An 18,360-nucleotide genomic window follows, 5' to 3' on the forward strand; every position below is an offset into this window, starting at 1 on the left:
CCTGAGTGACAAAAAATACTGTATAATGTTGCCTAATAATAGGCATGTTGTTTGTAGCCATTTTATCATTATAATTTTTGTTGGAAAACAAACCCATTTCATATGGTCTCGGACTGAGCTGCTGGGCAGGTGTGACATTGCAGTGGGAACGGTGTATGTGAGGGCGGGGATGGGGGCGGGGACAAGGTCATCCAGGGATCCGTCAATCAGGATGGTCAATCTGACGGGGGGCCACACCCACCTCACTCATCTAGCACTAAAACTGAGGAAGAGGAGGATGTGGACAAAATATGAAAATACATCCAATAATAATGAAATTATTTTTAAATGCTAAAACCAGCAGTGAGTCACAGATTGTAACAGCTCCAATCACACAAAACCCAATTATTACTCAAAAACAAGCATCTCCATAATAACTGTATATGGCCATTTGCTGTCATCAGGTCACTTAGCTAGCTATTAAATAAGATTCTGAAAGAGCCGCTCCTACAAGCCCCAAACAAAGGTCACATTATTTCAACACATCTAGCTAATATCCAAAATGGGATGGTCAAGCAATTCAGCCAGGCACCCAATTCCAATACTGCACAATACCAATTGTGTACATAAACATATAGCTAACGTTAGCTAGCTAGCGAACAGGTATGAGAACTATAACCAATATAGCTAGCTACCATGAATTTGGGACAAAAGGCTGATACTGTAGATAGGTTAACCTAACATGATTGGGAATAGCCTTACAGCTGAAAATCATTTTACAAATAAAACCAATGGCACCCACATTGGCAAGTTAATGGCTATGGCCAGGCAGATCCATGTATTTAGGTTGGTCAACTTTTGGAATAACTCTAACTAGCTAAATATATGGCATATAATAAGTCATATAATATGGCTCTGGCTAAATAATGATCCACGGGAAACCTAAATCTATCTTTTAGCAACCCCATAGCTAGCTAACGTTACATGCAGCCGCAACCGTTTGATACACTAGCGTGGCTGGTTATCTTTGCAAATATGAGCAATTTCCCCTGGATGTAGCTAGCTACTGATGTAGCTAGCGAAGTTAACGAAATAACTAGCGAGTGTAGCAAGGCAATGGACCATCAAGTAGTAACTTACAGTGAAATACATATTTAATCAACTTAGCTGGTTAGCTAACTAGCTAACGTTTGCTAGTTAGCCTGCAACGGTATAAATACTAAACATTAAGTTAACTACTTGAAGTTATATTTAAATGACTTAACCCAACAATTAAAAGGCTTTCCTTATCATCGTAAGATTATCTCATAATCTTAAAATGATTTTAAGATGAATGGACTAATTGTAAATCGTTCTGGATGAGAGCGTCTGTTATGTGACTAAAATGTTAATGTAATCATAACTCAGACACAAAACATCGAGCGGCTAAGAACACCGTTAACCGCTAGCCCGAAACAGATAGCTAGCTAATAACGACGTAGCTAACGTTAGTTAGTAGTGGCCTCCACGCACATCATCACATCTTACTAACTTCAGTTGCCATCCATCAACATATCGAAATATGATATCGTTAGGCAATTTTGATATGATTAGATCCGGATAAATACAGCCAGCTAGATAAAACAACAGTTTGAGGATTCCGATCAGACGAGCCTCAAAACGACTAAGCAGCTAGTACAGCAAGATTTCCCGATAAAGACATTCATTCGTGATGGTCGATTCGTACTCCCCCTCCCCTGTTGTCAAGCTAACACAAGCCGTGTCAGTCACTCCTTTTTTTGCTTAGAGACGGAGGCCGAATTTTTCAAATATCGTCTGATACACGACTAAACATACAATAAATCAAACCATTTGTGATATTCAAACGTAGTTTTTGGGTGTTTACCTTTTAATTTTCCTCGTTTTTCGTGGTTCGACGCCCGTGGCCTGCGTTCCAATTTCTTTCAGTTTACAAACACAGGAAACGCCACCGGATGTGCTCCCCGAGGAGAACCCTGCCATGTGATTGGAGAAAATGAGTATATACGTCTGCCATGTTGGTGAAGGTGAAAACGTTACTCCATTTTAGTTGGGATCGCTTAGCTGCCTGAACAGCCACAGATCATTTCAGTTTAGAAAGACGTGTCTTTGCCCCGACATTGCCTGGATTCATGCACGTAGATTTTCTTCCACCAAAATGATTTTCAGCCTTTCCCCTCCAAAAAACAACAGCACCTAGGATTTTGTCTGAATCATCTCTCAACCTGTAGGTCAGATGCACACAGTCCATTGCAGCCGAGTGTCAATTGAATTATACTGAACAAAAACATGAACGCGAAATGTAAAGTGTTGGTCCCATGTTTCATGAGCTGAAAAAATTAAAAATCCCCAAAACTTTCCATACACACAAAAAGCTTATTTATCTCAAATTGTGTGCACAAACTTGTTTATATCCCTGTTAATGAGCATTTCTCCTTTGCCAAGATAATCCATCCACCTGACAAGTGTGGCATATCAAGAAGCTGATTAAACAGCATGATCATTACACGGGTGCACCTTGTGCTAGGGACAATAAAAGGCCACTTTAAATATGCAGTTTTTTGCACAACACAATGCCACAGATGTCTCAAGTTTTGAGGGTGCGTACAATTGGCATGCTGACTGCAGGAATGTCCACCAGCCAGCTCTGGTGTTAATTTCTCTACCATAAGCCACCTCCAACGTCATTTAGAGAATTTGGCAGTACGTCTAACCAGCCTCACAACCGCAGACTACGTGTAACCACGCCATTCCAGGACCTCCACATCCGTCTTCTTCACCTGTCGGATCGTCTGGGGGGGGGCTCATTCTGATTCTGGCTCCCCCCACCCATGGCTGCACACTTGCCCAGTCCTGTGAAATCCATAGATTAGAGCCTAATGAATTCATTACAATTAACTGATTTCATTATATGAACTGTAACTCAGTAAAATCCTTGAAATTGTAGCATGTTGCGTTTATATTTTTGTTCAGTATAATTATCTGATGATGGAATTTGTTGCCACATACAGTACCAGTCAAAGGTTTGGACACACCTACTCATTCAAGGGTTTTTCTTTATTTTTACAATTTTCTACATTGTAGAATAATAGTGAAGACATCAAAACTATGAAATAACACATGGAATCATGTAGTAACCAAAACATGTTAAACAAATCAAAATATATTTTATATTTAAAATTCTTCAAAGTAGCCACCCTTTGCCTTGATGACAGCTTTGCACACTCTTGGCATTCTCTCAACCAGCTTCACCTGGAATGCTTTTCCAACAGTCTTGAAGGAGTTCCCAAATATGATGAGCACTTGTTGGCTGCTTTTCCTCCACTCTGCGGTCCAACTCATCCCAAACCATCTCAATTGGGTTGAGGTTGGGTGATTGTGGAGGCCAGGTCATCTGATGTAGCACTCCATCATTCTCCTTCTTGGTCAAATAGCCCTTACACAGCCTGGAGGTGTGTTGGGTCATTGTCCTGTTGAAAAAGAAATGATAGTCCCACTAAGCGCAAACCAGATGGAATGGCGTATCGCTTCAGAATGCTGTGGTAGCCATGCTGGTTAAGTATGCCTTATATTCTAAATAAATCACAGACAGTGTCACCAGCAAAGCACCCCCAAACATCACACCTCCTCCTCCATGCTTCACGGTGGGAACCACACAAATCAAATCAAATTGTATTTGCCACATGCGCCGAATACAACAGGTGTAGACATTACCGTGAAATGCTAACTTACAGCCCTTAACCAACAATGCATTTATTTTTTAATAAAATAAAGTAAAATAAAACAACAACAAAAAAGTGTTGAGAAAAAAAGAGCAGAAGTAAAATAAAAAACAGTAGGGAGGCTATATACAGGGAGGTACCGGTGCAGAGTCAATGTGCGGGGGCACTGGCTAGTTGAGGTAGTTGAGGTAGTTGAGGTAATATGTACATGTGGGTAGTGTTAAAGTGACTATGCATAAATAATTAACAGAGTAGCAGCAGCGTAAAAAGATGGGGTGGGGGTGGGGGGGGGGCAGTGCAAATAGTCCGGGTAGCCATGATTAGCTGTTCAAGAGTCTTATGGCTTGGGGGTAGAAGCTGTTGAGAAGCCTTTTGGACCTAGACTTGGCGCTCCGGTACCGCTTGCCATGCGGTAGCAGAGATAACAGTCTATAACTAGGGTGGCTGGAGTCTTTGACAATTTTGAAGGCCTTCGTCTGACACCGCCTGGTATAGAGGTCCTGGATGGCAGGAAGCTTGGCCCGAGTGATGTACTGGGCCGTACGCACTACCCTCTGTAGTGCCTTGCGGTCGGAGGCCGAGCAGTTGCCATACCAGGCGGTGATGCAACCAGTCAGGATGCTCTCGATGGTGCAGCTGTATAACTTTTTGATGATCTGAGGACCCATGCCAAATCTTTTCAGTCTCCTGAGGGGGAATAGGCTTTGTTGTGCCCTCTTCACGACTGTCTTGGTGTGTTTGGACCATGATAGTTTGTTAGTGACGTGGACACCAAGGAACTTGAAGCTCTCAACCTGTTCCACTACAGCCCCGTCGATGAGAATGGGGGCGTGCTCAGTCCTCTTTTTTTTCCTGTAGTCCACAATCAACTCCTTTGTCTTGATCACACTGAGGGAGAGGTTGTCATCCTGGCACCACACGGCCAGGTCTCTGACCTCCTCCCTATAGGATGTCTCATCGTTGTCGGTGATCAGGCCTACCACTGTTGTGTCGTTGGCAAACTTAATGATGGTGTTGGAGTTGTGCCTGGCCATGCAGTCATGGGTGAACAGGGAGTACAGGAGGGGACTGAGCACGCACCCCTGAGGGGCCCCCGTGTTGAGGATCAGCGTGGCAGATGTGTTGTTACCTACCCTTACCACCTGGGGGCGGCCTGTCAGGAAGTCCAGGATCCAGTTGCAGAGGGAGGTGTTTAGTCCCAGGATCCTTAGCTTAGTGATGAGCTTTGAGGGCACTATGGTGTTGAACGCTGAGCTGTAGTCAATGAATAGCATTCTCACATAGGTTTTCCTCTTGTCCAGGTGGGAAAGGGCAGTGTGGAGTGCAATAGAGATTGCATCATTTGTGGATCTGTTGGGGCGGTATGCAAATTGAGTGGGCCTAGGGTTTCTGGGATAATGGTGTTGATGTGAGCCATGATCAGCCTTTCAAAGCACTTCATGGCTACAGACGTCAGTGCTATGGGTCGGTAGTCATTTAGGCAGGTTATCTTAGTGTCCTTGGGCACGGGGACTATGATGGTCTGCTTGAAACATGTTGGTATTACAGACTCAGGGACATTTTGAAAATGTCAGTGAAGACCCTTGCCAGTTGGTCAGCACATGCTCGGAGTACACGTCCTGGTAATCCGTCTGGCCTTGCGGCCTTGTGAATGTTGACCTGCTTAAAATTCTTACTCACATTGGCTATGATTCAATCTTAGTCCTGTATTGACTCTTTGCCTGTTTGATGGTTCGTCGGAGGGCATAGCGGGATTTCTTATAAGCTCCTTGAAAGCGGCAGCTCTACCCTTTAGCTCAGTGCGGATGTTGCCTGTAATCCATGGCTTCTGGTTGGGGTATGTACGTACGTTCACTGTGGGGATGACGTCATTGATGCACTTATTGATGAAGCCAGTGACTGATGTGGTGTACTCCTCAATGCTATCTGAAGAATCCCGGAACATGTTCCAGTCTGTGCTAGCAAAACAGTCCTGTAGCTTAGCATCTGCGTCATCTGACCACTTTTTTATTAACCGAGTCACTGGTGCTTCCTGCTTTAGTTTTTGCTTATAAGCAGGAATCAGGAGGATAGAGTTATGGTCAGATTTGCCAAATGGAGGGCGAGGGAGAACTTTGTATGCGTCTCTGTGTGTGGAGTAAAGGTGGTCTAGAGTTTTTTCCCTCTGGATGCACATTTAACATGCTGGTAGAAATTAGGTAGTATGGATTTAAGTTTCCCTGCATTAAAGTCCCCGGCCACTAGGAGCGTTGCCTCTGGATGAGCGTTTTCCTGTTTACTTATGGCCATATACAGCTCATTGAGTGCAATCTTAATGCCAGCATTGGTTTGTGGTGGTAAATAGACAGCTATGAAAAATATAGATGAAACTCTCTTGGTAAATAGTGTGGTCTACAGCTTATCATAAGATACTCTACCTCAGGCGAGCAAAACCTTGAGACTTCCTTAGTATTTGATTTTGTGCACCAGCTGTTGTTTACAAATATACACAGACCGCCACCCCTTGTCTTACCGGAGTCAGCCGTTCTATCCTGCCGATGTAGCGTATATCCCGTCAGCTGTATGTTGTCCATGTCGTCGTTCAGCCATGACTCGGTGAAACATAAGATATTACAGGTTTTAATGTCCCATTGGTAGGATAACCGTAATCGTAGGTCATCTCATTTATTTTCAAATGATTGAACATTGGCTAATAGGATTGATGGAAGAGGCAGTTTACTCACTCGCCGTCGGATCCTTACAAGGCACCCTGACCTACGTCCATGATATCTCCGTCTCTTTCTCCTGCGAATGACGGGAATTTGGGCCTTGTCGGGTGTCTGTAGGATATCCTTCGCATCCGACTCGTTGAAGAAACAATCTTTGTCCAATACGAGGTGAGTAATCGCTGTCCTGATATCCAGAAGCTCTTTTTGGTTATAAGAGACAATGGTAGAAACATTATGTACAGAATAAATTACAAATAACACGAAAAAACACACATAATAGTACAATTGGTTAGAGGGCTGTAAAACGGCAGCCATTTTCTCCGGCGCCATCTCACATGCGGAGATCATCCGTTCCCCTACTCTGCGTCTCACAAAGACACGGCAGTTGGAACGAAAAATCTCAAATTTGGACTCATCAGACCAAAAAAGAGATTTCCACCGTTCTAATTTTTTACATTTACACTGCTCAAAAAAATAAAGGGAACACTTAAACAACACAGTGTAACTCCAAGTCAATCACACTTCTGTGAAATCAAACTGTCCACTTAGGAAGCAACACTGATTGACAATACATTTCACATGCTGTTGTGCAAATGGAATAGACAACAGGTGGAAATTATAGGCAATTAGCAAGACACCCCCAATAAAGAAGTGGTTCTGCAGGTGGTGACCACAGACCACTTCTCAGTTCCTATGCTTCCTGGCTGATGTTTTCGTCACTTTTGAATGCTGGCGGTGCTTTCACTCTAGTGGTAGCATGAGACGGAGTCTACAACCCACACAAGTGGCTCAGGTAGTGCAGCTCATCCAGGATGGCACATCAATGCGAGCTGTGGCAAGAAGGTTTGCTGTGTCTGTCAGCGTAGTGTCCAGAGCATGGAGGTGCTACCAGGAGACAGGCCAGTATATCAGGAGACGTGGAGGAGGCCGTAGGAGGGCAACAACCCAGCAGCAGGACTGCTACCTCCGCCTTTGTGCAAGGAGGAGCAGGAGGAGCACTGCAGGAGCCCTGCAAAATGACCTCCAGCAGGCCACAAATATGCATGTGTCTGCTCAAACGGTCAGAAACAGACTCCATGAGGGTGGTATGAGGGCCCGACGTCCACAGGTGGGGGTTGTGCTTACAGCCCAACACCGTGCAGGACGTTTGGCATTTGCCAGAGAACACCAAGATTGGCAAATTCGCCACTGGCGCCCTGTGCTCTTCACAGATGAAAGCAGGTTCACACTGAGCACGTGACAGAGTCTGGAGACTTTAGTCCAGGTCTGGGAGGAGATCCCTCAGGAGACCATCCGCCACCTCATCAGGAGCATGCCCAGGCGTTGTAAGGAGGTCATACAGGCACGTGGAGGCCACACACACTACTGAGCCTCATTTTGACTTGTTTTAAGGACATTACATCAAAGTTGGATCAGCCTGTAGTGTGGTTTTCCACTTTAATTTTGAGGGTGACTCCAAATCCAGATCTCCATGGGTTGATAAATTTGATTTCCATTGATAATTTGTGTGTGATTTTGTTGTCAGCACATTCAACTATGTAAAGAAAAAAGTATTTAATAAGATTATTTCATTCATTCAGATCTAGGATGTGTTATTTTAGTGTTCCCTTTATTTTTTTGAGCAGTGTACATTTGAGTCATTTAGCAGACGCTCTTATCCAGAGCGACTTACAGTTAGTGAGTGCCTACATGTTTTTTTTTTTATACTGGCCCCCCGTGGGAATTGAACCCACAACCCTGGCGTTGCAAACGCCATGCTCTACCAACTGAGCTACATTCCTGCCGGCCATTCCCTCCCCTACCCTGGACGACGCTAGGCCAATTGTGCGCTGTCCCATGGGTCTCCCGGTCGCAGCCGGCTACGACAGAGTTTGGATTCAAACCAGGATCTCTAGTGGCACAGCTGGCACTGCGATGCAGTGCCTTAGACCCTGTGCCACTCGGGAGTGTCCATTGCTCGTGTCCATTGCTCATGTTTCTGGGCCCAATCAAGTCTCTTCTTCTTATTGGTGTCTTTTAGTAGTGGTTTATTTCGACCATGAAGACCATGAAGACCTGATTCACGCAGTCTCCTCTGAACAGTTGCTGTTGCGATGTGTCTGGTACTTGAACTCTGTGAAGCATTTATTTGTGCTGCAATCTGAGGTGCAGTTAACTCTATTGAACTTATCCTCTGCAGCAGAGGTAACTCTGGGTCTTCCTTTCCTGTTGCGGTCCTCATGAGAGACAGTTTCATCATAGCGCTTGAATTCCACAAATTAACTTTTAACTAGGCACACCTGTTATTGAAATGCATTCCAGGTGACTACCTCATGAAGCTGGTTGAGAGAATGCCAAGTGTGTGCAAAGCTGTCATCAAGGCAAAGGGTGGCTAATCTCAAATATAAAATATATTTAGATTTGTTTAACACTTTTTTGGGTACTACATGAGATGTGTTATTTCATAGTTTTGATGTCTTCACTATTATTCTACAATGTAGAAAATAGTAAAAAAATAAAGAAAAACCCTTGAATGAGTAGGTGTGTCCAAACTTTTGACTGGTACTGTATGTGGGGCGGCAGATAGCCTAGCGGTTGGTTAAGAGTGTTGGGCCAGTAACTGAAAAGTTGCTGGTTTGAATGTTGATATGTGCTTGAGCAAGGCACTTAACTCTAATCTCTCCTGTAAGTTGCTCTGGATAAGAGCATCTGCCAAATGACTAGAATGTGATAAAGGTAAGCTATACTGTGTCTCAGAATCAACGATTGCCAGGTTTTGCATAATTATCTATCAATAAGCATAGGCCTATGCAGACACTTTTACAAATAGTTATCTAATAGCCTTTGTGTTTTTATCAGCAGAATATTTGTACACAGCAAATTCTCCAGTGTTAAATCAACACTGACAGTGTTAAATGTAACACTGGTCCTGTGTCTATACTGGTCCACATTTTTCAGTGTTAAATTAACACACTGCTATTAAAGCCTTACCTGCATATTTCCCAAAGTGCCTTTCTGGTGAATTGTAGAGTTACAACCCATGGCTATATTTGTTAGTGACAGAGACATGGTTGCTGCAGTCATTTATTTTTCATTCTGTGGCCTTCACCAAGTGAGATCCTTAGTGAATATGTTATCACTAAATTTAAATGATTCAACAGAAAAGTATTTAATAAGGCCTTATTTTGAGGGCCTAGTTTTACGGTAATACAGTGGCCTGAAACTCATGGTTTCAGGCTTGCAAATCACATTATGCTGGCTTGCAAAGTGATGTGTAATTGCTATTGGAATCCAACCAGAGTGGGGATATCCAACATTTTGAATTTTTATTCACCCACAACCTGCATTCAGAATGAATACTGGGTTGGGAAGACTAGGATGTTTTTATATATACATTTTACTTGATCACAAGGTCATACAAAGATAAAATAATTTATAGAAGAGCGGCTTAAATATATATATATATATATAAACAATGTACAATATAAAAATCTATCTACATAGGTAGCCCAATTCTGATATCCCCTCCACCAATCGGTCCCCCAACCAACCACACCAGACATTTCTGATTGGGTAAAAGACCAACCAGTGAAAACAAGATCAGAACAAGGCCGCTGTCCAAACGTGGCCCAACTGATATGTTCCAAGATGGCTTAGCATTCAAAAAATAAGAGAGAAAAAAATGACAGGATAGTCACTTATGGCAGTGCATTAGTTTAAAAAATACCAGCAATAGATAGTGTTTATTTTGTATTTTTTTACACTGTGTGTCCAATTTCCTCCCTCCCTCCCCTCCCCATCCACCCCAAATGTTCCAAATGTTTTATTTTATTTATGTCCTCGTATTGAGGTTCACATCATATCTATACACATGAGTACAAATGTAAACTCAGGTACATAATCAACCAAACACTGGTATCGTTTTCAACAAAATAAAGAAAATGTTGCCATGTCTTATAAAATAAAGTTGTGGATCCACATAGTGTACACTTCATTTTCTCCAAAGTGATACTTTGCAACATGCTATGAACATTGATTGTAAGATGGTGGGTTTGGGTTTTTCCAGTGGCATTTGCTTCCGCCTTTGCTATCCCAAAGATAGCTAACAGTGGGTTAGGAGTTATAGGTACTTGTGTTATATTGGATATTGCATGTATCACTTTAAAGTGTGTAACATCATGCCTGGTACATATAGAAATATAATATACTTTTTGATTTTTTTTATCACAACTATTAGTTGAAATTTCAATTCCTAAATCCTGTTCCCAAGTTGATCTCAATGATTGTAGGCATGGAGTGCCAACTGTTAATAATTTTGAATACACAGCTGATAGACATCCATTTGCAGTTGGGTTGGGTTGGTTTTGAATATATCATCCAAAATGGTGTGAAATGGTACCTGTGGGAAATCACTTGTAAGTTTTTGGGCCCAATTTCTGGCTTGTAAGTATCTAAAGAAATGGGCATTTGGAATATTGAATGCATTTGAAATATATTCAAATGATGCAAAGGTGCCATCTTTATAGAGGTAATAGAGGGATTTCATACCACTTTGTCTCCATACATCAAAGCTTTGTCTGCAAGGGATGGTGGAAATAGATGGTTACAAATTAAAGGGGAGTAAGGAAGAATATCTGTAATATCTAAGTTCAGCCTTAGGTTATTCCATATCTTGAGAGTTTGACTGACCAGGTAATTCTTACTGAAGGTAGCGAATGGAGCTGGAAGGGGAGAGCATACAATAGCTCTTAACGATGTGGCCATGCAGGAGGATCTGGATTCTATGATTGCCTACTCTGGCATTACAGAGTCATGAGGTTGAATCTAAAACATGATATTACGAATGTTTGCAGCCCAATAATATTTCAGAGTATGAGGGAGCCCCAAACCCCCTTGGGAAGACTAGGATATGAGACAACCTAAACAATCTGAACGGGAGTAATAGATTGGATTAGTTTAAAAAAATTTTTTTTATATCTGAGTAGTAATTAATCAATCAATGTATATGCAAAAACATAGATATTGAAACAAACAATTATAAAAATCTACCTGCAATAGAGCATGCTGAGAAATATGATAATGATGGGTGTGGTTTTGGTTTAACACTGTGTCACGCCCTGGCTCTGGGGACTCATATGTTGAGCCAGGGTGTGGATTTTCTATGTTTTGTTTTCTATGTTTTTGTTTCTAGATCGTGTTGATCTATGTTGGCCAGGGTGGTTCCCAATCAGAGACAGCTGTAGCTCGTTGTCTCTGATTGGGGACCATACTTAGGCAGCCTGTTGGCACCAGTTTATTTGTGGGATCTTGTTCCGTAAGGTTTGTTTTGGTGTTAACCTAGGACTTCACGTATCGTTTGGTTTGTTGTTTTGATCGTGTGTTGAGTACAAATAAAATGTACGCTTATCACGCTGCGCCTTGGTCTGTGTCTTCAGTCGACGATTGTGACACACTGGTTATTAATACCAACACTTAGGTTATTTTACTCTTACAGAGTTAATTTAACACTGGAACCAACACTAGAAATGTTTCACTGACAAATCAACACTATGTAACACTGGCCAATTTGCTGTGTATCACAGCTTCCACTATATATTCCAATCTTCCTGCAGGGGGAAGATTTGTGTTCAAAAACTGCAGCAGCAGGCTAGTGTATGGACGCAAAATAACTACCAGCACCCAGTGTCCCATCTGGGCGAACTGCTCAGGTAGGCTAATGGGTTTACCTAAATTCTGTATTCAAAATATTAGGTATATAATTTGATGAAGTGAATATAGGCCTAATCTTATTAGCATTGCTTAGAACAGCCATAACATCCAAGCCCAAACTAATCTTAGTGTACAAAACATTAAGAACACCTTCCTAATATTGTTGTGTTACTGCCTGAATTTAAAATTGATTAAAATGTTGATTTTTTTGGTCACTGGTTTACACACAATACCCCATAATGTCAAAGTTGAATTATGTTTTTTGAAATGTTTACAAATTAATAAAAAATGTAAAGCTGAAATGTCTTGAGTCAATAAGTATTCAACCCCTTTGTTATGGCAAGCCTAAATAAGTTCAGGAGTAAAGATGTGCTTAACAAGTCACATAATAAGTTGCATAGACTCACGCTGTGTGCAATAATAGTATTTAACATGATTTTTGAATGACTACCTCATCTCTGTAACCCACACATACAATTATCTGTAAGGTCCTCTCAGTCGAGCAATGAATTTCAAACACAGATTCAACCACAAAGACCAGGGAGGTTTTCCAATGCCTCACAAAGAAGAGCACCTATTGGTAGATGAGTTAAAAAAAAAAAGCTGACATTGACTATCCCTTTGAGCATGGTGAAGTTATTAATTACACTTTGGATGGTGTATCAATACACCCAGTCACTACAAAGATACAGGCATCCTTCCTAACTCAGTTGTCGGAGAGGAAGGAAACTGCTCAGGGATTTCACCATGAGGCCAATGGTGACTTTAAAACAGTTGCAGAGTTTAATGGCTGTGATAGGAGAAAACTGAGGATGGATCAACAACATTATAGTTACTCCACAATACTAACCTAATTGACAGAGTGAAAAGAAGGAAGCCTGTACAGAATTAAAAAAATACAAAACATGCATCCTGTTTGCAACAAGGCACTAAAGTAATACTGCAAAAAATAATTGTCCTGAATACGAAGTGTTATGTTTGGGGGAAATCCAATGCAACACATTACTGAGTACCACTCTCCATATTTTCAAGTATAGTGTTGGTTGCATCATGTTATGGGTATGCTTGTATTTGTTAAGGACTGGGGAGTTTTTTCAGAATAGAAACGGAATGGAAACACTGGGAGATTCATCCACATTTCAGCAGAACCATAACCTAAAACACAATGCCAAATCTACACTGGAGTTGCTTACCAAGAAGACAGTGAATGTTCCTGAGTGGCCGAGTTACAGTTTTGACTTAAATCTACTTGAAAATCTATGGCAAGCCCTGAAAATGGTTGTCTAGCAATAATCAACAATCAATTTGACAGAGCTTGAAGAATTTTGAAAAGAATAATGGGCAAATGTTGCACAACCCAAGTGTGGAAAGCTCTTAGAGACTTGCCCAGAAAGACTCACAACTGTAATCGCTACCAAAGATGCTTCTACAAAATATTGACTCAGGAGTGTATATACTTATTTAAATTAGATACTGTATTTCTGTATTTAATTTTCAATACATTTGCCAAATTTCTAAAAATGTTGTCATTATATGGTATTGTGTGTAGATGGGTGAGTTTACATTTTTTATTTAATCAATTTTGAATTCAGGCTGTAACACAACAAAATGTGGAAAATGCCAAGGAGTATGAATACTTTCTGAAGGCACTGTAACGGAGGATGGTATAGAGATTATTATCATTTTTAAATATATCTTTGAATTTGAAAAGGCTAATTTAAGTACATATGGGGTGTTCTCCAAAATCCAAGAAACTATCATGTAATAATACTTTTATGTAGTATACTATTCTATTTTAGTTTGTTTAGTTTCAAGGGGCAAATGGCTTGCCCCATGACTGGAGATACAACATGTATAGTACACATTCCACACTTGCTCTGACTTGCCATTATGATGTAGGATTGGCCAGGAGGGAGAGTGATGCTCTACTGCTCCAGTAAATCTGATCAGGATACCTGACAGCTGTTCCATTGCCTAGTCTATTGCAGGTCATGTTTTCACAAACTTGTTTGTAATGTTGTTGGTTTTCAGTCCCAATTCATCTAAATCCATCCCATATTCCAGAAGTAGAACCATTCAACGAATCAATGTAAATTCATTATAGATCTAATGATGTACTGATAAAAAAGCGATTGAGTTAAACAAATAATGATGCAAAGCTCTGTGTACATATCTTCTGTCTTGAGCTTGATAACTTTATAGATTGGGATTATGTAATTTTTTTAATTAGTGCAGGACAGGCACCTGGTTAGGTCACCTTTTTGGGGAAAAATTCGTATATACGCCATACTATATGGACTAACACTTGGTCTCTCTCTCTCTCTCTTTTAGTCTTACTGTGCTCCTAGTTGTCACTCCTTGTCTCATCTCCATCCTCTTTGGAATTGTTATCTGTTGTTAGCAAATAATCAGCAGTCTAGGCAATCTCTCTCTATACTATCCAATAAAATATGAACAAATGAGTCAGATTAAAATAAGAAAAAAATTAAAAGAGGAATAACAGAAATGTGTCTGAATGGCTTTACATGCACAAATTCATTTGATTCAATTGTTTTCCTTTGTCAGAACATCTCCAAATGATTTAATGTTTCATATTTCAGAATTACACCGCAAGGTTTCACTGAGTGTCTGCCATCACATGGATGCTGAAGAACAGTCGATTTAGAAGACAGAGATTCTAAGCAGCCTTTGTGAATGTATGGGAATATGGTATATGGGATATCAACAGTTCTTGGGATGAAGACTATATGCTGGTGCTACAGTGCTTCACTCTATTGGACCACCACCGTCATTTACTTAAGATCTGAGAGGAAAACAGGTGGCTATTTCTAGATATATAACTATTTTTAGGGTGTTTTTCCCCCTCAAATTGACACCCAATTTGCAGTGGATTTCCAGTACATTGCTGTCCAAACATTGTAAATTATGTTACAGAAGCAGAAAGCAAGCACAGTGGATCCCTGAAACGATGATTTACAGTCTCTCTCTAAATGTTCTTTGTTACAGTAACACTGTAGTAATACTGACAAAGGAATCTACCCAGTTGTGGAATTATACACTTCTAAATTATATATTTTTAAATGTAATATCAGTGACTTATAGTTTTCATATAGAATCAGCACGTTGATCTTCATACTATATCCTCATTACACTATTGTAAACAGCTACATTTTGCACATTTCATGTTTGTGAGTTGTTGTTTTTACTTCATTGTGTTTATTCATTTATTATACCTTTATTTAACAAGGTGAGTCAGTGAAGAACAAATTCATATTTTCAATGACAGCCTAGGTATCATTACATTGAGTAATGATAGAATTCAAAGACCAGCCCACATGGATAGTCTCTCTCATTCAAAGCTCCTACACCTCCTGAATGTACAGTATGTTCACTTTAAATCAATGCTCTTACGTCCAATAAATATGTATGACTGTAACTGTGTTTCACCACCAGATGGAACTAAATACCACATTTAAACTAAACGAACTATATTATACATGGTTATAGAGCTCGCCAGTTTGTACCCTAAACCCGGAAATAAGTTATCTCTGGTTCGTTCAGCCATTCCTATGGCGAAAATGAATGGGGAACGAGTAGGGTTTTGGGATAAACGCCAATATAAGGTCTGAGGTTAACACAAGCTTGTTGTCTCTACCTTCTTGCCTTTGTGCTGTTGCCTGTGCCCAATAATGTTTGTACCATGTTGTGTTGCTACCATGCTCTGTTGTTGTCTTAGGTCTCTCTTTATATAGTGTTGTCGCTCTTGTCGTTATGTGTATTTTGTCATATATTTTTAATCCCAGCCCCCGTCCCCGCAGGAGGCCTTTTGCCTTTATTGTAAATAGGAATCTATTCTTAACTGACTTGCCTAGTTAAATAAAGGTAACAATATATATAACCTTAGGAGATCTTATACGTTTTGTTCTGAGATAATATCAGTCAATTAAAGCCTTAATGTGCTTTCACCGTGCTTTTTAAAATTACATAAATACTTCAAAATTCACAAAAAGCAACGTTAGCTGATGAATATGACCTCATAGAACTCCTAAGCCTGTTTACCACAGACCTTATTTTTGGCATCTATCCAAAAACCCAACAAAAACGACATTCATTTCGACATAGCCTTTGTCCAATAAACCAAAAACTGGAGCAAGCAGTGTAATCTTTCAGGCTATGCCTATCTATTTATCAGACATCAAAGGCAATATACCTTTATGGCTGTGTTTACACAGGCAGCCCATTTCTCATATTTAAAAAAAAGTATTAAATAAATAAAAAGATTAGTCAAAAAATTTAAGAATTGGGCTTCCTGTTGCGTTTAGACAGGGAGCCCAATTCTGATGAGCTTCCCTGGGCTGATCCCTCACCTTCCTCATGATCATTGATGCCCCACGAGGTGAGATCTTGCATGGAGCCCCAGACCGAGGGTGATTGACCGTCATCTTGAACTTCTTCCATTTTCTAATAATTGCACCAACAGTTGTTGCCTTCTCACCAAGCTGCTTGTCTATTGTCCTGTAGCCCATCCCAGCCTTGTGCAGGTCTACAATTTTATCCCTGATGTCCTTACACAGCTCTCTGGTCTTGGCCATTGTGGAGAGGTTGGAGTCTGCTTGATTGCGTGTGTGGACAGGTGTCTTTTATACAGGTAACGGGTTCAAACAGGTGCAGTTAAGACAGGTACAGGAGGGCTTCTTGAAGAAAAACTAACAGGTCTGTGAGAGACGGAATTCTTACTGGTTGGTAGGTGATCAAATACTTATGTCATGCAATAAAATGTAAATGAATTACTTAAAAATCATACAATGTGATTTTCTGGATTTTTGTTTTAGATTCTGTCTCTCACAGTTGAAGTGTACCTATGATAAAAAATTACAGACCTCTATATTCTTTGTAAGTAGGAAAACCTGCAAAATCGGCAGTGTATCAAATACTTGTTCTCCCCATTGTAGCTATGTTACATTTGTATGTACATTTCACTATGCTTTCTTTGAGCTCAACAATGCAGATTTATCTTGATACATTAATGGGTGGTTTCCCGGACACAGATTAAGCCTAGTCCTGGACCAAAAAGCAAGCTAAATGGAACATCTCCATCAAAAATGTTTTTTAATCCAGGACTAGGCTTAATCTGTGTCCGGGAAACCACACATATGTCCTTCCTTACCTTCACACAGTGCTGAGAAGGCACTTGTTTCCCATGTTTGTTAAGTGGGGAAAAAATTGTGTTTTTCTAGTAAACACTGTGTGTTGTTGATTTTTCTTTTTGTTGTTCACTTTCTAATATAATGCTGGACAGCATTGTTGTGGAAAATAACCACTATACTTTATTACAAATAAGGTCTTACAGAGTTTTTGTTGCATCAAGAAATTACTTTATTAAAGTTTCAACAAAGCCGATACCAGTCTGCAGAGTGGCACCCCGTTCTCTCTCTCTCACGTCACATTATATACCATCATCCCCAACTCTTCTAGCTCTAAATCCCTCCCTCTTCAGTTTCATTTTTTTTTTTCCCGCTCTTTATCACTCCACGCCCACTTCCTTTGTCTCTGAGGGCGGCTAAACTCGATATTTATTATGCACATAATACTCCAACCAAACACTCACTCCCCTGTCTTGCACACACACGCATGTTTAGTTTAAACATGACAAGGCCCTAACATACCAGACCAGCGCCGGAGAAGATGGCTGCCGTTTTACAGCCCTCTAACCAACCCTCTAACCAATTGTACTATTATGTGTGTTTTTCCGCGTTATTTGTAATTTATTTTGTACATAATGTTTCTGCCATCGTCTCTTATAACCAAAAAGAGCTTCTGGATATCAGGACAGCGATTACTCACCTCGCATTGGACGAAGATTTTTTCTTCAACGAGGCGGCCGCGAAGGATATCATACAGACACCCGACAAGGCCCAAATCCCCGTCATTCGCGTGAGGAAGAGACGGAGATATCGCGGACGCAGATCCGGGTGCCTTGTAAGGATCCGACGGCGAGCGAGTAAACTGCCTCTTCCATCAATCCTATTAGCCAACGTTCAAGCTTTTGAGAATAAAATGGACGATTTAAGATTACGGTTATCCTACCAACGGGACATTAAAAACTGTAATATCTTATGTTTCACGGAGTCGTGGCTGAACGACAACAATGATAACATTCAGCTAGCAGGCTATACGCTACATCGGCAGGACAGAACGGCTGACTCTGGTAAGACAAGGGGTGGCGGTCTGTGTATATTTGTAAA

General features: G+C 40.8%; 1 protein-coding gene across 37 annotated transcripts in view; it reads right to left on the reverse strand.

Annotated features, from left to right (window-relative positions):
• The window catches only part of LOC121575170 (gastrula zinc finger protein XlCGF58.1), a 29,713-nt gene extending 27,742 nt beyond the window's left edge, over positions 1–1,971 (reverse strand). For 36 of the 37 annotated variants that reach the window (XM_041888119.2, XM_041888092.2, XM_041888111.2 and 33 more), the window contains exons 1-2: positions 1,865–1,971; positions 94–262 (exon numbers count right to left, since the gene is read on the reverse strand). In XM_041888119.2, coding sequence (XP_041744053.1) covers positions 94–138 — 45 coding nt within the window. In that variant the 5' untranslated portion in view covers positions 139–262; positions 1,865–1,971. The remainder of the gene's footprint in view (positions 1–93; positions 263–1,864) is intronic. The other variant, XM_041888085.2, reaches the window with a different exon arrangement.
• Between the last annotated feature and the right edge of the window lie 16,389 nt (positions 1,972–18,360).

Source organism: Coregonus clupeaformis, chromosome 10 (genome assembly GCF_020615455.1).
Source record: "Coregonus clupeaformis isolate EN_2021a chromosome 10, ASM2061545v1, whole genome shotgun sequence".
NCBI classification, from domain to species: Eukaryota; Metazoa; Chordata; class Actinopteri; order Salmoniformes; family Salmonidae; genus Coregonus; species Coregonus clupeaformis.